Source organism: Pipistrellus kuhlii, unplaced genomic scaffold (genome assembly GCF_014108245.1).
Source record: "Pipistrellus kuhlii isolate mPipKuh1 unplaced genomic scaffold, mPipKuh1.p scaffold_m20_p_1, whole genome shotgun sequence".
NCBI lineage: Eukaryota > Metazoa > Chordata > Mammalia > Chiroptera > Vespertilionidae > Pipistrellus > Pipistrellus kuhlii.
The window spans coordinates 46,709,163-46,732,918 of NW_023425404.1; the positions used below are offsets into that span (position 1 = coordinate 46,709,163).

The 23,756-nt window shown below is 40.9% G+C and overlaps 1 protein-coding gene across 4 annotated transcripts in view; it reads left to right on the plus strand.

The window, feature by feature from the left end:
- The window catches only part of CEP152 (centrosomal protein 152), an 85,621-nt gene extending 80,890 nt beyond the window's left edge, over positions 1–4,731 (plus strand). For all 4 annotated transcript variants that reach the window (XM_036442839.2, XM_036442829.2, XM_045582770.1 and 1 more), the window contains 3 exons: positions 106–262; positions 501–604; positions 3,427–4,731. In XM_036442839.2, the coding sequence (XP_036298732.1) occupies positions 106–262; positions 501–604; positions 3,427–4,433 (1,268 nt within the window). In that variant the 3' untranslated portion in view covers positions 4,434–4,731. The remainder of the gene's footprint in view (positions 1–105; positions 263–500; positions 605–3,426) is intronic.
- The last annotated feature ends 19,025 nt before the right edge of the window (positions 4,732–23,756 follow it).

Below are 23,756 nucleotides of genomic sequence, written 5' to 3' on the forward strand. Positions count from 1 at the left end.
GCTTCTGTGGGGATTTCTCTGTGCTTGCGCGTGCGCGCGCGCGCGCGCGCACACACACACACACACACACACACACACACACACATCCTCCACCCCTTCCCGCAGGTGACATGCTGCGGTACATCCGGGAGAGTAAGGAGAGAGCTGCGGAAATGGTCAAGGCAGAGGTGTTGCGAGAACGTCAAGAAACCATCCGTAAGATGCGCACGTACTATTTGACCTGCCTCCAGCAGATCCTGCAGGATAATGGGAAACAGGAGGGGTAAGTTTAAACAAACATCATGTCCTCAGAGTACCATGACGCATGTTGTTTCCTAAGCATTTTGCTTAATCACGCTGTTAACTGTTTCTACGTGATCAGCCATTGTGGGTTAAGAGAGGCCCAAAGGCTGTGCTGTCCTAATGTTGGCAGAGCTAATAGGAAAACAGAAGCCCTGGGGTGAAGGAAACTCATTTTTTCCTTTAAACGATATTAATTTAATGTTCTGGAATTCCCACAGAGCTGAGAAAAAGATTATGAATGCTGCTAGCAAACTTGCTACAATGGCAAAGCTGCTGGAAACGCCTATTGCAAACAGATCCCAGAGCAAAACCACAGCGTCAGGTATGTCACTTGAGGGGTTTTCTCACTCTTTTTTCCCCCTTTTGATACTTAATATTTTTCAAATGAAAAAAAAAAACACAAAAACACCCACACAACAGGTAATGTAGGGATTGAGAGGTAGTTTATTAACTTCTCTGTGTTTTTTACTTAAACTGGAAATGTGCAAAACAGTGTTGTTTCCAGCTCAAGTAGGCAGACTCAGCAAACCCATCCGCTTCTTGTTGCTGCTTCCATCCCTAGAAATGATAGAAAAGATTGTAAACAGCAACTATAAAGAAGAAATTATAACTGGGCTTAGAAAAGTGTGATGGGTAGGCCAGAAGCCATGAGAAATCTTAAAAGAAAGAAGACAGGAGAAGACTGAGGAGAGAGCCTCAGTTCAGAACTGCCAGAGCTGACAGCCGCCATAGGAGCAGTGTCGGACTGTCCCACAGGCGGAGGCGGTTATCTTGCAGGAGAAGTAATCCTGGGTGATCCCAACCGGAAAGCACGTGGGGGTTCTAAGACAGCAGGAGCCAGGAGGGGGCATCCTCTTTATTTCTTCTCTTCCTTCTCCAACCCCAGTATTGGGCTGGGCTGGGCCAGAGCAACAGGAAGAAGGGCCTGGAACCCGGGCAGCGTTCTGGGTGGCCACCACGCGAAGGCGCAGAGTGGGAGCCCACATACTCAGGGGACCAGCTTTTGTACTTTTTAATTTAATGTTTTAATAGTGGATATGTTTATTGATTTAAGAGAGAAGAAGAGAGAGAGAGAAAGAGAGAAACATGGATGTGAGAGAGAACCATCGATCAGTTGCCTTCCAAATGCACTCCTATTGGGGATCAAACCCATGACCTAGGTATATGCCCTGACTAGGAATCAAATTGCAACCTTTTGGTGTAGAGAACAGTGCTCCAACCAGCCAGGGCCAGGGTACCAGGTTTTAGGTTTTTCTACCCTGCAGCTCATTTCTTCCCATTCCATTCCCAACTCCTTTGGGCCAACAGCAAAAGGTAAGCCATCACATATTCATAGAAAGCCAGTACCATGGAAAAAGGCACCAAACTCAAAACAAAAAAACAGAACTTATACCTAAGGAAATAGAATTCATAGAACAAACAGCAGGATCTGAGAATGTTAGAAAAGTATAGTATTCTCAGAAAAATGTAAGAGAAGGTTATAGCGGAAACTAACAGTATGCTAAGATTTCTATTATTTTTAAGGAGAGGATATAGATACTGGTAATTCTAGCCATTGCTAGAAAAATATAGGTTTAAGTATGTGTATTGAAATTGAGGGATAACCAATAGAAAAATAGAAATAGAGTATGTAACTTTCAAACTGCTAGGGGAAAAACTTGGAAGGAGATGTTTTTAATCTCACAAAATCAAGAAGAGGAAAAAGACAACTAGTAAGCATGGGTAAGTAGGAAACAATAATAATAATTGGTTGAAATATCAGCAATCACACAAAATGTAAATAGCTTAAACTCACTAAGAGACCACAACTTGCAAATAGTTTTTTAAAAATCCAGACATATGTCCTTTTCACAGGAAGAACATTTAAAATTCAAAGTAAAGGGATGGAAGGTGACATACCTAGTAAATGCAGTGCTGATATTAGAAAAATTATAGAATTAAATGCAATGTTAGGTAAATTACAGAGTTTTAGCATTAAAAGGGATCAAAGGTCATGATAAAGGAGTTGCCTTCCAAGAAGCTATATAAATGGTTTCTTTTTCTACTATATATATATATATATATATATATATATATGCGCTTTAGAATATGTAAAGCAACAGCTGGTGAAAATACATGAAAGCATTGGTAAATTCCACATGGGTGGCAGGGGGGCGGATTTGGACTCTGGGAAACTTCAGGCAGAAATTGTTGAGGAAGCTGAGTCTGATGTTGGTAGGTGTGATTATTTGTGTACATTTTGGGATGGTAACGTGAACCTTGGGTAGAAAAGGTTAGTGGCATATAATAAGAAAAGATTTGTCTGGGTTTGGAGCAGCGGTGTGCAAACAGTGTACCCTCCCAGTCACAGCCCCTTTCAGGGCCTGAGGGGACCACACTGGACTCTTCTGAGGCTGGTGGCCTCTGATGCTGTGCCCTGTGGCTCCTTTGCCTCAGGTCAGATTTAACGTCTTCGCTGATTAAATGAGAGACTCCGACTAGTTTGTGCTGTGTGTGTGTGTGTGTGTGTGTGTGTGTGTGTGGTGGGGGGGGGAGGGGATGGCATAAGTGTTGGGTCGTGGGGTTCTTCCAGTCAATTTTCTTCACCAGAAACTCCCTATCAGAACAGGACTGGAAACATGGCAATTGGCTCTTAAAATGCCATAACATCTGTTGCAGAAAATAATAGACCCGGTGGGTAGCAATAGTAATGTATCAGATTTCAATAACAAAAATTGCCTGCCTTTTTCTAATGGATATATATAAAAGAAGATTATATATATATATATATATTATATATATATATATATATATATATATTTTACTGAGTTTTTACAGAGAGGAAGAGAGAGGGATAGAAAACATCTATGAGAGAGAAACATCGATCAGCTGCCTCGTGCACACCCCCCACTGGAGATGTGCCCGCAACCAACATACCTGGGACCCTTCAGTCTGCAGGCTGATGCCCTATCCACTGAGCCAAACTGGTTTTGGTTGTAAAAAAAGGATTTTAACATGTTGACATTGATGTATTTTTGAGAGTGATTAAAATAAATACGCCTTCTTTGGGAATACATAAAAATGCAGTTTCTGCCCCTCTCTTTCAATGTTAATTTTCTCCTACTTTTACGTTCCGCTCATTTTGCGTTTTCTTGTATCTTGCAGCACAGCCCCCGACTTCAGAGGTCATTGGTGTTGAAAAATCAAAAAGTCATGACGTGAAGCAGACTCTCCCGGGCCACACAGAAAGCAAAGCAAACGGTATGAAAACTCTCCCCAGAAGTTTGTGCGACCCGGTCCCCAAGCGGAGGGCTGCCTGCGACCTGCGGAGGCGGCTGGCGGAGGCGGAGCTCGGGGACCCAGAGCGCGCGGGTCCCAAAGGGTCGCATCCGGACTCCCAGGGTGAGGACCGCAAGCATCTGGACGGGGCGCCACGCGTCTCCCCCGCGTTCGCTCCTTGGGAAGGCGGAGGGGGCTTCGGGCTGCACCAGAAGGACCTCCTGGGTGACGCCGGCTTCGGCCCAGAACCCTGTCCGCATGCAGCCGAGTACCCCTTCCCTGGAGGCCCCTTCGGGAGCAAATCCTCCTCGAGACATGGCCCCGGTCCCTCCGAACCCGGATCTGCACACGCAGCCTGTTGGAGTCCTCATGAGAGACCGGGCTTCCATGTGTACACGCGTGTCCCCCTCCGTGAAGGTGAGGACGCGACGATGGAGAAGAGGGAGCACCAGGGGGTGCAGGAAGCTCCGGTCCAGGACGGCGCGGACCCGGGCGCCTCCATGGAAAGTTGGTGCAGTGGTGCCACCCCGTCCTGCGGCGGCCGAGAGGCGTCCCTCCTCCGCGGAGAGTCCCTGGATGTGCTCTCCGAGGCTGGGCATTTCAAGCAGATCTTCACAGCCGATTGCCTTTCCGATAAAGAGAGACATCCTAAGCATTCTCAGCCGATGAAATGTCGGACCGGTCGCATCCCAGGCCTGTTCGAAGAAGCCTTGTGTCCCCAGCCGGGGAAGGTCAGCCTGACTCCTGGACACCCAGCCCCTCCTAAGGCTGAGGGGTCGGATTTCAGAAAGCTGGGCGGCGCGGAGCAGCGGCAGCCTGTGAGGAGGCCGGCGGCCCCTCCGTCCAGCCAGCAGGACAGCGGCTTTGACAGCCCCTTCGTCAATCTTGACTGAAATCGTTGTACAGTATTTAAGAAGAGTATATTGACAAGAAAACTGGAAGGGAAGACTTCACACTGAAAAATGTTTGGAGATGTTTTCATAACATCTATGCTATGAGTAAAGTATTCCCATAAAAGTACTTGAGATATTAATGTCGCCTTAATCTCCCAAAGGCCTGATAGTGTCTGTGTAATCTGTTTCCGTGTGGTGTTTATATTTGATTGCTAAACCATCTATTTTTTTATACTTATAAATTAGCTCTCTGGGCACTGTTAAATTATTTAAATAAAACTTGCATATGGTCGATATATTGAGTTGTTACGAATTATTTTGGAGCTCGTGATATAGAAATGTTATATTGACTTTGTGTTTGAAATTCATCCAGGGAAAAAAAATGTAGACTTCGATGATCTGTGTGTATGATCAGCCAAATGCAGTTTTTAAAATTGGCAATATTTAATGAGGCTATATACTCACTCTGCATACACCTTTCCTGGACGTATCTTCTCAAAATATCTATTCTTGCTTTCAACTTGTAGAAGAGGTTTTGTAAGGATCGCCACAAGATATGCGGCGGAGTCCTGGGTTTATTGTTTAGAATAATAGTGTACATTTTTTACCTGGCATTCGCATTATTTCATGTCTCCTAGGACATCCAGAGACTTTCTTTGTCTCCTTTTTGGTTTCTTAGTCTTGCTTTTAGTTAAAATACCACTTTAAAAAAGAAAATGATAGGCCTTCTCATGTAGCAAATAATTTTTAGCTATTAGATTTTTATGTTTATTTATAGAATAGAAATTGGCTAAGTTATTAATACTATGTGTCAAAGGTCATAACTTTAAACCATGCAGAAATGAATGACCACCTGAATACTATTGTTTTTTAGAGGGATTGTTTTGCAGATTCTTAGAGGTGCGTATGAAGGTGTTAGGTGTACGCAGGTGCTTCTCTCAAACCTCTCACCCTCAACCATGTTATGGACAGGATATTCACTATAGCTTCCACCCAGAACCAGGCTAACATGGGTGTTGGTGGGATGGGTGGCAAATGCATCCTCCTCCTGCTGTAAATCATCTTTAAAAGCAAGAACCTGGAATGGAACCTTCTGGAGTTTGGAAAGCTATGTCATCTCAACTGCTGACCGGATGTAGAGGGAGAAGCCTGAAAACTAGCCGGGATTTCAGTGCTTGTGTTGACATGCAGTTAGGGGAAGGAACACGGCATCTCTTCCAAGTCTCACTTCTGTTCCCAAGGATCAGTGTCCCTTGTCTAATAGTTTGGCTGGAATTTCTGACTCTAGGAAAACTCCTAAACCATCTGAATTTGTGGGTCCGGCTGGTGATTGATCCATTGAAGCCCTGTATGTAACTGAACTGAGAATCTAGCTCATTGCTCACCTACCTTTTCATCTTTTGTTTGTTGTAAAACCTTGTCACGTATTGACATCCTCAGCATCAAGATTGACATTGGAGATCATGCTCTCTGCTTCTTTTATGGTGTCTGATCTCTTTTGATATCATAATTTCAACTTAATTTTTAAAAAGTATTTTATTGATATTTTACAGAGAGGAAGAGAGAGGGATAGAGAGTTAGAAACATCAATGAGAGAGAATCATTGATCAGCTGCCTCTTACACACCCCCTACTGGGGATGTGCCCGCAACCAAGGCACATGCCCTTGACCGGAATCGAACCCAGGACCTTTCAGTCTGCAGACCAACGCTCTATCCATTGAGCCAAACCGGTTTTGGCTCAACTTAATTTTTTATACCCATATTTCATTCTATTCAATAGGATTAAGTAACTTTATTTCAAACATCTTAAACACAACCACCAAGGAGGGTATACACAGACAGCTGTGCAAATGAAGGGACTGCACAGCCAAACCAGCACAGTGATTTGCATCTGAAGGATGATGTCAGAACAGAAAGGACACGGGAGCTCCATTGATGACACAGACACATACATTTAGCTTCATCATAGTGTTTAATCTTTTTTATGTGTTGCTGGGTTCTGTTTGCTAATATTGTGTTAGGGACTTCCATGTGTATGCTCACAAAGGGTGTCAGTCTCTAGTTTTCTTGTAATAATTTTGTCTTACTTTGGTAAAAAGGCAATACTGGTCTCATAGAATGGTTTGGAGGGTGTTTTCCAGCCTCTGTTTTCTGAAAGAATCTGTATAGAATTGGTATTATTTGTTAAATACTGGATAGATTACTATGTGAAATTTTGATTTCTTTGACACACCCATCCCCCTGCTATTTTTCTATTTCCTATTTAATTGATTTTTCTCCCATTTGATCATTATTTTCTTTCTAATACTTGCTTTAGGTTTAATTTACTCTTATTTGTCCTTAAAGTGGAAGCTTAGATTATTGATGTGAAACCTTTTCTACTATAGCTATTTATGTTTTTAAAAAAAATATATTTTATTGATTTTTTACAGAGAGGAAGGGAGAGAGATAGAGAGCTAGAAACTTCGATGAGTGAGAAACATCGACCAGCCACCTCCTGCACACCCCCTACCGGGGATGTGCCTGCAATCAATGTACATGCCCTTGACCAGAATCGAACCTGGGACCTTTCAGTCGGCAGGCCGACGCTCTATCCACTAAGCCAAACCAGTTTCGGCTACTATAGCTATTTAAACCTCTAAGTACTATTTAAGTCATGTAAATTTTGATATGTTGTGCTTTTTTTTTTTTTTTCGTTTAGTTCAAAGTATTTTCTAATTTCCCTTGTGATTTATTTGACTCATGGATTATATAGAAATATATAACTTTATTTCTAAGTATTAAGGATTTTCAAAATTTCTTGTTTATTCTTTTGTCATTGGATAATATACTTTGAATGATTTAAATCCCTTTACATTTCTTGAGACTTGTTTTATGGCCTGGTATATAGTTTATCTTGGAGAATGGTTACATCTGAGAAGCATATGTATAGTATACTCTTGTTTGATGGAGTATTAAAAACTGTTAGTTAGGCCCTAGCTGGTTTGGCTCAGTAGATAGAGCATCGGCCTGCAGACTGAAGGGTCCTGGGTTTGATTCTGGTCAAGGGCATGTACCTCGGTTGCAAACTCCTCCCTGGCCTGGGCCTGTGCAGGAGGCCACCAATCGATGTGGATGTGTTTCTCTCACATTGGTGTTTCTCTCTGTCTTTCCCTTTCTCTTCCACTCGCTACTATAAAAATCAATAGAAAAATGTGGTTGGTGAGGATTAAAAAAAAAAAGAAAAAAGGTCAGATCAAGTCATTGGTTGATAGTGGTGTTCAAGTCTGTGATAGCTTTGCTGATTTGTGCCTATTCTATTAATTATAAAAAATGTGAAAATTTCTCCTTTCAAGTGAGACGATGCTGCAGGGGGGCTTCTCATGCTGATCAGGGGAAGCAGGCAGGGAAGCCAGGAGGGCAGTGTCCTGGGTCAGTTAAGCAGGAACAAGGCCAGAGCCAGGGTGGAAATGGTAGGAAAGAAGGAGAATATCACAGCTCTGAGCTGAACAGGACCTGCCGCCTGACTGAATACAAGGTCCGGAGCAGAAGAAGCACCCGCAGAGGAGGAGGGCTGGAATGATTGTGAAGATCATTGTGCTGTTCATCAACAGAGACTGGGAAGTCAGGAAGAACACGGGACCTGGTGAATTTAACTGGACGTACCTTCCGTTCACTACGACAACGCCTGGTGCTTTGGTGGCCACACACACATGTTAGAACTAATTTACAGACACTTCCCTGCAAGCAGAGCATTGTGCCAAGTACTTCATTAGCTCATTTAATACTCACAGCAGTCTTTGAAGCAGGCTCCATATGACACTTTTTGGATGAATGAAATTGAGGCTTAGAGGGGTTAAATAATTTGCTCAAGGCTAACACAGCTAACACTACTTGGGCAGAGCCAGAAATCACACCCAGGTCTTTTTTTTTTTTTTTTTAAATAAACATTTCACTTAAAATAGTACTAGGTTTACAAAAGAATTAGGAAGATATTACAGAGAGCCTCCAAATGTATCTCACCTAGACACCCCTATTGTTAGCATCTTACATCACTGTGATGTATTTGCCACAGCTAAGGAACCTATTTCACCGATGTCTTTTTTTTTTTTTTTTTTTTTTTTTTTTTTTCCTTCAGAGCCCATGGTCTTAATCCCTATCCTGTCTATTTGGCTTGGCTTTAGGTGAGCTGGAATTCACTTTAAAAGGGGAGTTCTTTCCTTTTTGCTCTCCTTCCACTTCTCTCCCATGCTCCTGAGAAGGAAAATGAGTTCAGCAGGCTTTTCCACATGTGAAATCCTTTTAACTTGCCTTCTTGGTAGAATATAGGGGAAAAGAAAGATCTTACTCTTTAGTGGAGATTTATGGAATATGACATGTGGAGGTTGTGTTGCAACTCAGAATTTACCAACACAACTGGAAAATCTATAATATACTAGAATCATCTTTTGTAATCTTAAAATTCAACCAATATGGTTCATCTAAAAAGAAAAAAGAAAAGACATTTAGAAATTTTCTAGCAGTAAATACGCCATTCTAAAGCTTCTTGATATTATTATAACAACATTTTTCCTTAAGGACCAGAACAGGAAATTAATTGGAAATCAGAATAGTAATACATTAAAGAGAAACTTCATTTGCAAAAGGAACATAAACTGAAGGAATTCTTTCATAAAGTTCAACAATAATATGAAAACTCAGATTGAGTTACTAGGTGTACTGGTTAATAATACGGATTTTTGTCATCAAAACACAATAATTTCAAAAGAAACATCAAAAGTGCTTCTTCATTCAAAGTAATGTCCATTGCTAGCTACACACTTCCCCATCTTTCAGGTAATTTGTACATACCATCCCAATAGAATTTTTCTTGTTTTGAGGCAAACCATTCAAAGACCCAATTTCCACTTTTTCGTATGTTTTGAAGTGCTGCTCAGAAAGTGTGTGTGCCATCGATCGGAAAAAGTGGTAATCTGAAGGAGCAAGGTCTGGTGAATATGGCGGATGAGTTAATACTTCCCAGGCAAGATCTTTTAATGTGTCTTTAACTGGTTTTGAAGTGTGTGATGATGTGTTATCATGAAGCAAAATTACTTTGCCATGTCTTCTGGCCCATTCTAGTTTTACCATCAAAGCATGGTTCAAATTGATTATTTGTTGTTGGTAATAATCAGCTGGTTTTATAAGCTCATAATACACCACACCTTCCTGATCCCACCAAACGCAGAGCATTGTCTTCTTTCCAACGCGATTTGGCCTTGCAGTTGATATGATGATTGATCTGGATCAACCCATGATTTTGTGCATTTGGGATTCTCAAATCCACTTTTCATCGCCAGTCACAATTTGATGCAAAAAAGACTTCCTTTTTTTTGCCATTGAAGCAACATTTTACTGATGACTTTTCGGTTTCCCATTTCTTTTAGTTGATGTGGCACCTATTTTACTTCCTTTAAAATCTTCCCCATTGCTTGTAAACAATCGGAAATTGTTTGCTAAGCAACGTTTAGTCTTTCTGCAAGTTGTTTTTGAGTTTGACACACATCTTCATCCAATAATGCCTGTAATCATTGGTCTTCAAACTTTATCAGTTGACCTGGATATTCTTTGTCTTTCACATGGAAATCATCACTTTTAAAGCATTTAAACCAGCGCTTTTTTGTGATATTTATCTTTCTCTGACTGGCTTATTTCATTTAGTATAATACTCTCCTGATGGACAGAAACAGATCCAGAGACACAGAAGCATTGATCAGACCGTCAAACCTCAGAGGGAAGGTAGGGGATGGTGGAGGTAAGGGCAAGAGATCAACCAAAGGACTTGTATGCATGCATATATGCCTAACCAATGGACACAGACAATAGGGGGGTGAGGGTATGAGTGGGGGGGTTGGGGGTAAGTAATGGGGGGATGAGGACACATGTAATACCATAATCAATAAAATGATTTTTAAAAATCTGGGGGGGAAAACCCACAAAAAAATAGAGCTCACAAGTATCTTGAGATGGAGCAGGTTCACAATAGCTTTCTGAGGTATATGATAACTTTCAGCAGCACTTTTCTCCAAAATAAAGTAATAAATTAAAACTTCCCGCAAATGCTCATTTTTGGGCATGAAATTTGACATTTTTAAGCGTAAAAATATCTGTGATGTTAACACCTTCAGAAAATTTGACATGAAATTTTGAAGCTTGCCGTCAATACAACAAAATAGGATACATATCAAATCGCATATAAACATATGTGTAACTCCATCTATTGAAAAAAATCCACATTATTAACTGGTATTCCTGTTAGATCTTGTGCTCTTAGAAATGTCTGATGAGTAAATCAAATAGAACCAACAAAAAAATATGGTTTTTAAAAGTATCTTGCTTGGATTCAGGCATAGTCCTTTTTGGAAAGATTTTGTTTTCTCATAAGAAGTTTGATTTCACAATTTTATTAATCATATTGTGTACATAGTATACTGACCAAATTCTCCTCCAGTGCTTCCTAGAGTCATAGTTCATTTGTATAAGGAGATAGAGTGAACCCACTTTATGCATGATCACATTATGCATAATGCCTATAGGTATTAATTGTTTTATTGGCTGCCAATGAGTTTTCTGGAGATTTTTGAAAATGTGGTTCAATTTCACAATTTATCTGCAAAGTCTACAAAGCTTTGATTATTGTTAGTTACTTTGATTCTTTGATTCTAAGTTATTTCTGACTTTTCCATGAATTCAGGTTTCTGTTTTAATTGGCTAAAAATTTCCCAAAATTCTTTTTTTTTTTTTAATTAAATTTATTGGGATGACATTGGTCAACATGAACATATAGGTTTCAGGTGTGGCTTTCTATGTTACAAGATCTGTACATTGCACCATGTGCCCACCACCCAAACCAAAATTCTCACCTGTTATGTTTCTTAAAGTTCAGCCTGGGTATAAACACAAAATAATGATATATGCTTTTTGGATACCTGTAATAGAGCAGTCATCATATTAAGCTCCATAAACATATTTTGTCCTAATCCTTTCCACAGCCCTTCAAAGTGCATCTTCTTATGCTCATTTGACAGACGAGGAAGGCTTGAAAGGTGAGCATATGGGTTGCACAGGGACTCTCTGTGGCTGAGCAGGTAACCACAGTGGCCATAAATGCGAAGGTGGATATGAACCCATATGCTCAGCGAACATCGTCTTTAACCCAAAGCCATACATTTCTAGCATTGATATTGCTTCCCTCGCAGAAACAATACATGTGCATGCTACTGTATCATTAATAAGAAGTCTTCATACTAAAGACAGTTAAGAGTTGCTGCACTGTCCTTAAAAATCAAAAACAAAAAAACCTTCCTAAAATTAGATTAGGTGTGTGCTGTAAGCTCATATCCAGTTAGTACAAAGCAGGCTTTTCTCCAGTTAGACACTGAAGTAGTGATTGGGATCAGAACTTTGGGATCAAATATGGTTTGTATTTTTATTCCATCACTTACCAGTGAACCTACACCCCACACCTGGAAGGTGGGGATATGTGGCTGACACTGTTGGTTGTGTACCCAACATGATTACCTAGTTCTTGTTGGCAGAGTAAGGAGGCAGGGGTGTCTGTTCCTTCCCTCATGACTCAGTCCCACCTGCAGAGCTCACTACTGGTTGGCATGAGCTAATCACAGTGGTCCCAATTCCAGCTGCCAGGGATTGGTTTAGGGGTGGACATACGGCTCACTTTTGTGGGACACTGATGGAAAGGAAGGGCTGGAGAGCTTCTGGAAAATGTTCCTAACTGCATGTCCTTCCTTATTGGAAAGGAGAACTGATCTATAATGACAAATGTATAACTACTAGATTGGTGGTGAGACCCACTTCCTCGATGTCTTACCTATTGGAAGCAAATTATCTTCTTCAAGTCGCCTGAATACATATTGTAGGAAGTTTACTCTCAAAGGCCTTTTCTCTGGAGCACATCTAATTATTTACATGTACTAGAGGCCCTGTGCACAAAATTCATGCATGGATGTGTGTGTCCCTCAGCCCAGCCTGCACCCTATCCAATCTGGGACATCCCTCTCACAATCCAGGACTGCTGGCTCCCAACTGCTCGCCTGCCTGCCTTCCTGATTGCCCTTAACCACTTCTGCCTGTCAGCTTGATCACCCCCTAACCACTTTCCTGCCAGCCCGATTGATGCCTAACTGCTCCCCTGCCAGCCTGTTTGCCCCTAACTGCCATCCCCTGCAGGCCTTGTCCCCCCAACTGCTCTCCACTGCTGGCCTGGGTCCTCCCCCGCCCCCCAACTACTCTTCCCTTCAGGCCTAGTCGTCCCCAACTTTCCTCCTCTGCCAGTCTGATCATCCCTAACTGCCCTCCCCTACAAGTCTGATAGCCCCCCACTGCCCTCCCTTACAGGCCTGGTACCTTCCAACTGCCCTCCCCTGCTGGCCATCTTGTGGCAGCCATCTTGTGTCTACAATGGGGGCAGCCATCTTTGACCACATGGGGGCAGCCATCTTGTGTATTGGAGTGATGGTCAATTTGCATATTACTCTTTTATTAGATAAGATAGAGGCCTGGTGACAGGTGGGGGCCAGCTGGTTTGCCCTAAAGGGTGTCCCAGATCAGGGTGGGGGTTCTCTTGGGGCATGGGGCAGCCTGGCAGGGGGCCTGAGGTGGTTTGCAGGCTGGCGCCCTCCCCCCCCCCCCGCCCCCCAACCCAAGCAGAGGCCCTGGTAACTGGGATTTATTTATCTTCTATAATTGAAACTTTGTAGCCTTGAGTGGAGGCCTGGGCTGGCCAGGGTGTGCAGAAAGCTTGGCTTCCTCCATTGCTGGAGAAACCCAAGCCTCCTGTTCACTCCATGTCCATAGCCATCTTGGTTGGGTTAATTTGCATACTTGCTCCTGATTAGCTGGTGGGTATGGCTTGTGGGTGTGGCAGGGTGATAGCTAATTTGCATATCACTCTTTTATTAGATAGGATTTGTCCAACTGAAGCAAAAACAGACGAAAGAAGAAATTCTGAACTGGCTCAAAATCAAAATATGTAAGATTAGCCAAGGCCTGGTTTGGCTCAGTAGATAGAGCGTCGGCCTGCAGACTGAGGGGTCCCGGGTTCGATTCCGGTTGGGGGCAGGTGCCTTAGTTGCGGGCACATCCCCAGTAGGCAGTGTGCAAGAGGCAGCTGGTCGATGATTCTCTCTCATCGATGTTTCCAATTCTCTATCCCTCTCTCTTACTCTCTGTAAAAAATCAATAAAAAATATATTTTTAAAAAATGTAAGATTAACCAAAGGTTTCCTTAGGATAAATGAAAAGTCTTGTTGTTCTTGGAAGAAGTCTTCAAAATTTTTATGCTATTTATTTTTTAATTGAATTTTGGGAGAAAAAAAGAGAGAGACATAGATTTGTTATTCCACTTATTTATGCATTCATTGATTGATCCTTGTTTGTGCCCTTACCGGAGATTGGATTTTCAATCTTGGCATATGGGGAATACCCTTTATCCAACTGAGCTACCGGCCAGAGCTCAAAGATTTTAGAGCCAAACACATAGGGTATGGGGCACTATAAGATGAAAAAAGACCTCAAAAAATGAAATGTCTCATAAGTCCTTCAGAGTAATTAAGATATTTCCGTAGCTGACAAAATCTATGGCCAAATATATAGAAACATGTAAGCTGAAAACTTCTGACCTTCCACTTGCTTCTCTCCTCCCCTGTCCCATCAGCCTATTTAGAGAGGCCAGGCCAGCCTCCCCGAGTAGGTGCAGAGATGAGTGGCAGAGGAGCCAAAGCCCAAGGCCAGGCATGGCTTTCAAAACCTCCCCTATGATGGGCTCCATGCGGAATGCAAAACACCCAATTGGCCAGAGAAAGGCTTTTGGAAACGGCTGAGTGATAGAAGTTCTTCGGCGCTCATTTTCCAGCAGGGACAAATATTTCATTATATAATGAGAAGTTATGTCTTCTGGCATCCAAAGAACTGACCTACAATGACAAATGTGCAACTTATTAAACACATTCCACTGGGCCTGCAACACATGCTGGTTGTTTTCTCTAGACACGTAGTAGCTTTACCACGAAGAGCCCTTTCCCGTGGCTCCAGCTGGCAAATCTCTCTCTCATTTCGTATTCGTGGCTTTGTAATCACACAGAGCTTCGCTGTGGGTTTTTTAAAAACACAAAATAGGTTGATGTGGGTTCCCCTCTACTGCCACAGTTTTAGAGACTACAGATCATTGTTTAAGGCCAAACCCACAAATGCAAGTTCCTATTAGTGAAAATTAGAGCCAGAGAGCCCCCTCCGTGCTGTATCTCACATGTACTGCCTCCTCCGTGGTGGGCGTGGCTTTGTTGTCTTAATCAAGATTCCCATCCTGAGCATTAGATGGGTTCACATGGATTTGCTTTGCTCCGCAGTTTTCACTAATGTTAGTTGGGAAATCTTGGTTGTTACTATATGTTATTGGGGTTTCTCCTTTTCCCACAAAGCACATGCGTGGGTGGCTGTACCAATGGTGAGCGTGGTCCCTACAGCCCATGCAGTTAACGGGCACGGTCACGTGCTTGCTGAGGAAGAAGAGGGGCATGTGGAGTAGTTCTCTGAGGTCCCAGCAGGCTGGGCTCTGGCGAAGCGAGGGAAAGAGATGAGGACAGCAGTGGCTGGCTGCTCTGTGCAGACTTGTGTTGTAAGTGCAGCAGACAGATTGATCGATCTATACGTAAAAATTGTTCACAACCGACTTTATATTGTTTTTAAAATTATTAATGGTAAGTTAAACTTGAATAGTAAGCGAAACTTCTAGATGTTAAGTTTAACATTGCAAGAAGATGTATAGGGAAAAGCCTCCTTCCCAGCTCTGATCCCCAGGCTCCCCATTTTGCATCTTTGAAGCAGAATCGATTACTCTGAGTCTATGTACACATGTGTATATAAATAGCCTCTATTGCTACAAAATAATGAAAACCTGAAAATAGTGAAAACTGGATAAGAAAAGATCAGTCACTTATAAGTATGGGGTGAACCTCTACAGATATTTATAACTGAAGTGGGAGTGACCTTCTAGTGGGGACTGTGCGGTTACATGTAATCACTGAAAGCTGATTCACAGAGCCTCTTCGAACATCAGCAGTACAAGGCAGCACACTCAGCTGCTCTCTCGAACAATATGCAAAGGAAGTGTAGGCCCCAGGATGTTGGCGGGGTATAAACCATGTAGGCATCAGAATGTCAAGCAGAAGCTTATTTGACATACATGGGAGCTCCTAAATAGTCCTACATTAGCTCACATGCAAGTCAGGTATGAATGCTCCAAATATCATAAGGGACTATTAGAATTTAAATTTGAATTTCTGGTAAACAACAAATACTCCTTTAATGTAAGTATGTCTGAAATTACATGGGACTTGTTAAAAAAATTATTTGTTCATCTAATATTCAGAGTTAATAAGGAATCCTTTATTTTCTCTGGCAACCCTCATCATTAATCTTACATTGTTGATATATTGATTAATCTTAGGTACATGAGTTAGCACAGAGATGGGCACAAGACTCAAGCTAGGCAATCAGCCTGTCTCTAGGATTGTATATATGACTGTTGAAAGAAAGACTCTTTCTGGGGTGGATGTCATTTTTTAGATCCTTTTCCATTAGTTAAATAAAGTAGGCAATACTATTAGAATTAAATTCAGGGACTCTAGAATAAAAATATAAAGAAAAAACAGAGGGAAAGAGAAAGAGAGAGAGAGAGAGAGAGAGAGAGAGAGAGACCTGATGACATTGTCTATATAGATAGCCTAATTTGAATTTGATTAATGTTCATTGTAACCAAGAGTCCTGCTTCACATATTGTGCAGAAAAGGTTATGTAAATAGCTCCAGGTCACACAGAAGTCAGTTCATCAACCTAGAATTTGTCCAAGTGACTCCAAAATGAATGCTCTCTCTACTTTATCATCTGCAACTACTGGGAAACAAAGACATTAAGACTCCCCCCCTCACCGCCCCCCACCCCCCAAGTAGAATTCAAAGAACGAGTATGTACATTCCCAGACCTCTACCTGATTTCCCAGTGAAGCCCCACTAGGCACCATCTTGCTGTTTCTGCTTCTGCTCTTTTTTTCCTCTGAGGCTGGTTCCCGGAGAATAACCAGGGGCTCAGGCCTCCTTCTCCTTTTAAAACCTAACTTTGAAAGAGAAGATTAGAAAATGATATTAACATTGTATTTCTTAAAAGTAAAAGTATTAAAATACGGGGCCACGGGTCTCTAATCATGTTAATGTGAGAGAAATTCCACCTAAGGAGTCTTTCAGGCTTTGGGTGCAAAAAACTTGGAACGCAGACAAGGTTCTGTGGTCTCTTTAAACATGGAACCACTCAAGGGCTGGGAACACTGGTGTTCCTGCCTCTCAGTAAGAATTAGTTGTTAGGATGAAGTGTCTCTTATGAAATAAGGATTGGGGGATCTTTTTGGTTGCTGTAACTCAGTTGTAAATAAATAGAAAACTAGAAATTGAATGGGCATGCTTGTTCTAAAGAACTGATCTTGTTCCATTAACCAGTGACTTTAAAGAGTATAGGGCTTGGGGCTGTATTCCATAAAGCAGAAGATCTCCACATTGACATGGTGACACCCTCACATCTTTGTATGTTAAAGCAATCAAATATGATTGATTGAAACAACACATGTTAGGCAACAGTTGCAAATACATTTTATACAAGATTCCCAAGTTGAATTGTGGTATGTCTTCATCTAATGTTTTACTCCCCTCTAGTGGCTTTTTATATAGGATAGCAGATTTTAGAGGAAAAAAATTAACTTAAAAATATATTTAAAGCATATTTGTGTTTTATAGACCTTCTGTCTAATTCTATAGAATTTAAAGATGAAAAAAAATTGAACTTGAAGTGCTGTTAGTTTACTGCTCATTTTGTAAGTGAAGAAATTTAGGCAGGAAGGGGAAATGACTCACTCAAGATCACATAGTTGGTTTCAATCAGATCTCATCATAAATGATGATATTGATCATATAAATGTATGGTTTCCATGGGACTAGAAGGTTTACACCTGTCCACTCAGATGCTCCTCAACTGAGGAGGGACGTATGCTTTGGAGGAAGTTGGAAATCAAATTCAGTAAGTGCATTATGGACTCTGGGCACTCTGGGGCGAGAGGGGCTTACACCAGGAAGGGAAAAGGAACTGTTAACATGGATACCTGGAGATGAAAATACTGACCAAGTAAGCTCTGGTTTTCCTTTCTCCTTGCTAATGTTGATGAGTGCTAAACCTGTACTGAGGTGTCCTTTGTCTTAGAGACTTTCCTATTTCACAGTTTGAATTCTTGCTATGTAATTTTTAGCTCTGCTTCATTCTCCTAAAATTTTTACTATCATTCTCCAAAGTCTGCTTCCCATTGTTCTCTATATAAATGTAAAGTTTCTTTCTTTTTTTTAAATTCTTTTTTGTTGTTGTTGTTTTAATGGAAAGTTTTTGCTTATGATACAACTAGAGGCCCAGTGCATGAAATTCGTACATTGGGTGGGTTCCTCAGGCTTGCCTGTACCCTCTCACAGTTGAGGACACTTCAGGGGATGTCCGCCTGCTGGCTTAGGTCCAATCAAGTCGGCAGTCAGACATTTCTCTAGCCACAGTGTTTCCCAAACTTTTGACATATGTGTACCCCTTCTATAATTTTCATAACGCTGAGTACCCCTCGTACTCATGAGAACGTAGAATTAGGCACAGCTAAGCATGGTGCAGTGCATATCCCCACCAAACTCCAGTACAACGCGTACCCCCACCAAACTCTTCCCGTATCCCTGGGGGTACGCGTACCACACTTTGGGAAACACTGCTGGGGCTCTCACAGTTGGGGACCCCTCAAGGGATGTCCGCCTGCTGGCTTAGGCCTGATCAAGCCAGCAGTTAGACATTCCTCTAGCAGCCTGGGGCTCTCACAGTTCGGGACCCCTTGCTCCTTACTGCCCACCTGCAGCGGAGGCGGGAGAGGCTCCTGCCACCATCACTGCGCTTGTTAGTGGAGCACACTGATCACCAGGGAGCAGCTCCTGCATTGAGTATCTGCCCCCTTGGTGGTCAGTGAGCATCATAGCGACTGGTCATTCATCCTGTTGTTCCATCATTCTGTCGATTTGCATATTAGGGTTTTATTATATAGGATTGTTATATAATAAAAAATAAGTTCTTTGATTATAAAAGAAACTCTTGATTACTTCTAGAATGCCCCTCTCAGAGATAGCAACTATAAACAATGGGAAAATGAACAAACAGAGACTTCCTGAAAGCAATGAAGGCTGAACAGAGTTGAACAGATATGGAGAGGATTGGTTTTTTTTTTTTGTTTGTTTGTTTTTTGTTTTTACAGTTGAATACATGGGGCAGCTAGAATACCTGTAGAAAACCAATAGTCTTTCTGGCCTGAAGGCTTAGAGAGCAGAGCTTTAGGCTATCATGGCCTCTGGGAAGTGAGGGAGGAATTCTGGCAATGACAAATCCTAAGAGAGGAACCAAAAATTCTGTGTACTCATTAAGGGTGGGTCAGATTTTAAGTAGCTTAGCTCAGGATAAAATAACAGATTTGGGCTAGTGCCCAAGAGACAAAAATTTGCAGTTTAAACAGTTAAGTTACTTATCTGCTAAACCAAACCAAAACAACAATAATAAAAAACAAAAAACAAAAAGTAATATTCTTCAGAGGAATGTAATGTAATCCAGTCTCCCTAGATAAGGTTCACAATATCAAGGATACAATCCAAATTTATTTAACATAATAGAAACAAAAAAATATGATATACTTTTGAGAAGAATGACAATAAAAAAGATGAAACCTGATATGAGCCAGCTTTTGTAATTATCAGTCAAAGGATTTTAAAGAAGTTATTATAACTATGCACAATTATGTAAAGGAAAAAAATGCTTAAAATGAATGAAAAGATAGGAAATTTCAGCAAGAAAAACAAAACAAAACATGAAAAGAATCAAATAAATTCTTGAACTAAAAATTAAATTACATGAAATATAAAATTTAACAACAGAAAGGAGAAGACAGAGAAAGAACCACTGGATTTGAAGATAAATCAACAGAATTATCAAATCTGAAGTACAGTGAGCAAAAACACTTTAAAAACAAAGAAATGGTATCTCATGGATTTGTGGTACAATATCAAAACATTTACATATGTATAATTGGAGGTTCAGAAGTAAGAAGAAAAAGCAAATGCAACACAAAGAAACATTTTAAAATATAATGGCCAAAATACCCCAATTTTTTGTAAATTATAAATTTACGGTTTATAAAAGCTTAGCAAGCCCCAAATCAGAGTACAGTCAAACTGCTTAAAATTAAGTATAAAGAGTAAATCTAGATAGCAGCCAGGAAAACCAAGCAATGCATTACATATAAGAGTAAAATAATTTGAATAAGTTCAAATTTTATCATACAGCAGTGCCACTTTTAATTCTTTGATATTAAAAATTCTCAGAAACAATGAAGATAGAAGACAGCTAACCAACATCTTTAAAGAACTATAAGAGAGGGGGGAAATATCTGTTTGTCCAAAACTATATTAAAATTTTTATATCAACAAAAATGTTGTTTAAGAAATGAAGGCAGCCGAAACCAGTTTGGCTCAGTGGATAGAGCGTCGGTCTGCGGACTGAAAGGTCCCCGGTTCAATTCCGGTCAAGGGCATGTACCTGGATTGTGGGCACATCCCCAGTAGGGGGTGTGCAAGAGGCAGCTGGTCAATGTTTCTCTCTCATCGACGTTTCTGGCTCTCTATCTCTTTCCCTTCCTCTCTGTAAAAAAATCAATAATATATATATATATATATATATATATATATATATATATATATATATATATATATATATATGAAATGAAGGCAAATAAAGACATTTTCAGATTTAAAAAATTCAGAGAACTTGTTTTAAACAGAACTACACTGAAGATATGTTGAATAAAGTTCAGGCTGATGGAAAGTAAGGCCAGATGGAAACCTGGTTCTTCAGAAAAAGAGGGAAAGAGAGAAGTAGGGCAAAAGGAAGAAAGAACATCTGAACTAGTAAAAATAAAATATTACTTTTTTCTTAATTTCTTTAAAATATGTGACAGTTTGCCGAAAGCAGTTTGGCTCAATAGTAGAGCATCGGTCTGCGGACTGAAAGGTCCCGGGTTCGATTCCGGTCAAGGGCATGTACATTGGTTGCGGGCACATCCCCAGTAAGGGATGTGCAGGAGGCAGCTGGTCAATGTTTCTCTTTCATTGACGTTTCTATCTCTCTCCCTTCCTCCCTGTAAAAAAATCAATAAAATATATTTTTAATAAAATAAAATATGTGACAGTTTAAAAGAACACTTGTAACATTGTTTCATGAGTTTAAAATGTATATAGATATAATGCATATGACAATTACAGCATAAAGATTGGAGGTGGCTGATAAGTGGACCTATATAGTTGAAAGGGTTTTACTTTTTACATGGAGTGATACAGTTATATATCTTGATGTCAGTTTGAGTTACACAGATATATACATTTACCCAAACTCAGTGAATTTATATTTCATATTTGTATATTTTACTTTATATAAAAACTAGAGGCCCAGTGCACAAATTTTGTGCACTGGGCGGGGGGGGGGGGGGGGGGGGGGGGAGGGGGATGTCCCTCAGCCCGAGATGCACCCTCTCTAATCTGGAACCCCTTGGGGAATGTTAACTGCCGGTATAGGCCTGGCAGTCAGACATCCCTCTCACAATCCTGGACTGCTGGCTCCTAACTGCTTGCCTGCCTGCCAGCCTGATAACCCCTTAACCACTGCCCTGCTGGTCTGATTGACACCTAACTGCTCTCCTGCTGGCCTGGTCCCCTCCAACTGCCTTCCCCTGCCAGCTATCTTGTGACATGTGGGGGTGGCCATCTTGTGATGATGTGGGGGCAGGCATCTTGTGATGTGAGGGTGTGAAGGTCAATTTGCATATTACCTCTTTATTATATAGGATTATTTCTAACCAAAATTACTATAAATAATATTGAACTCGAGTTAATAATATGCATACTGAAACATTTAAAGAGAACTATTTCATTTTGAAATACATAAAAAGTAAGAGAGATTAATGTCTAGACTCTAGAGTAGGGGTGTCGAACTCAATCAGAGAAGGGGCCAAAATCTAAAATCCAGCCTAAATCGCGGGCCGAATGGTTTACTGAACAGTCATAAACTGTCATTGTGATGGAAACGCAGCGGAGCGCAGTGATGACAGCGTGGTGCGGGCCACATTGCAAGGCCTGGCGAGACGGATTTGGCCCGAGGGCCTTGTGTTTGACACATGTGCTCTAGAGGAATGGATAGATGGATAGATATGTGATAAAACACATATAGCAAAACGTTATTGCTATAATCTAGGCAGTCAGAATACAGTTGTTAACTGACAAATTCTTTTAACTTTGCTATGTGTTAAAATGTTTATTATAAGATGTTGGAAATAGGAGATTAAAATTATAATTGCAAATATTTATATTACTATGCTCCTTTATTGGTTTTTCCAAAGTAATAATGATATTTATTTCTGGTTGAAAGAGGATTTTTAACATGACATTAGAACACTTTTTTAAACCCAATTACATATACTAAAAATACAGGTTCCATACATTTATTTAGTATAGAAGTGTTTTAGGCAGCTTCAGTTGCTATATCAAGGTGGCTTAAACAAGAGACATCTATTTGTCACAGTTCTGGAGACTGGGAAGTCAAGATTAAGGTGTTGGAATATTTGGTTCCTGGTGAGAATCCTTTTCTTGCTTTGCAGACGGCTGCCTTCTCTCATGTTCTCACATGGCCGTGAAGAGAAAGAGTGCTCTAGTGTCTTTACCTCTCCTTAAAAGGACACTCATTCCATCCCGGGAGCTGCACCCCAAAGAGCTCATCTACACCTATTACCTCCTAAGACCCCAGCCACAAATACAATCACGTTGTGAGTTTAGGGCTTCAATTTTAAATTCAGGGTCAGGGGACACAACCATTCATTAGTCTAGGGGTGTCGAACTCAATCAGAGAAGGGGCCAAAATCTAAAATCCAGCCTAAATCGCGGGCCGAATGGTTTACTGAACAGTCATAAACTGTCATTGTGATGGAAACGCAGCAGAGTGCAGTGATGACAGCGCGGTGCGGGCCACATTGCAAGGCCTGGCGAGACGGATTTGGCCCGCGGGCCTTGTGTTTGACACATGTGCATTAGTCTATAACAAAAAGTTACTAAAAAAGGGAACCCAAAATTTTGTCATACAGCAGTACCACTTTTTAAAAATATATATATTTTATTGATTTTTTATAGAGAGGAAGGGAGAGATATAGAGAGATAGAAATGTTGATGAGAGAGAAACATAGACCAGCTGCCTCTTGCACACCCCCTACTGGGGATGTGCCTGCAACTCAGGTACATGCCCTTGACAGGAATCGAACCTGGGATCTTTCAGTCCGTAGACCGACGCTCTACCACTGAGCCAAACCGGTTTCGGCCAGCAGTGCCACTTCTAATACTTTGGTGAGTTATCTTTTAGTTTTTAAAAACATTAATATATTATCTTTTCTATTATGGTTATTTTATTATGACATTAAATATTTGTGACAAACAATGAATGTACTGTATGTCAAATGTATGTCAAGTAATAGATATTAATTTTGGTATCTTCATATAATTAATGGCTAAATTATATGAAGATACCAAAATTAATAACATCTATTACTTGACATACATACATTGATTTTGAATTTTCACATAAATGCTCACATAAAAAGAGATCATAGAACCTGGTCCATGTGGCTCAGTGGATTAAGCACCGTCCCATAGAGGTCCCCTATTTGATTCCCAATCAGGACACATGCCCAGATTGTGGGCTTATTCCCAGTGGTGGGTGTACAGGAGGCAGCCGATCGAAGTTTCTGTCTCTCTCCCTCTCCCTTCCCTCTCTCTCTAAAAATCAATAAAAACATATTTTTGAAAAAGAGGTCATAGAATAATAATTAATAATCAAATGGGCATGAGACCTTTTTACAGCAATTGACAAAATTAGAAGTCAGTGCCTTTAAAATTCTGATGGAAAAGATTTTCAGTTCTTAATTCAAAACTCATTCTGTCAATAAGATGTACATTGCAATATCTTTTAAAATTTACTCATTTTTTTAAAGAGACAATTTTGGGATATGCATTGCCAAAACAAGGTGACAAAGAAATGTGGAAAACACAGGATCCAGGGAACAAGAATCCAACGGAACATAGTGGAAAAGGAAGGAAATTCCCAGGATGGCTGTGAAGAGAAGTCCCAACAGTACAACA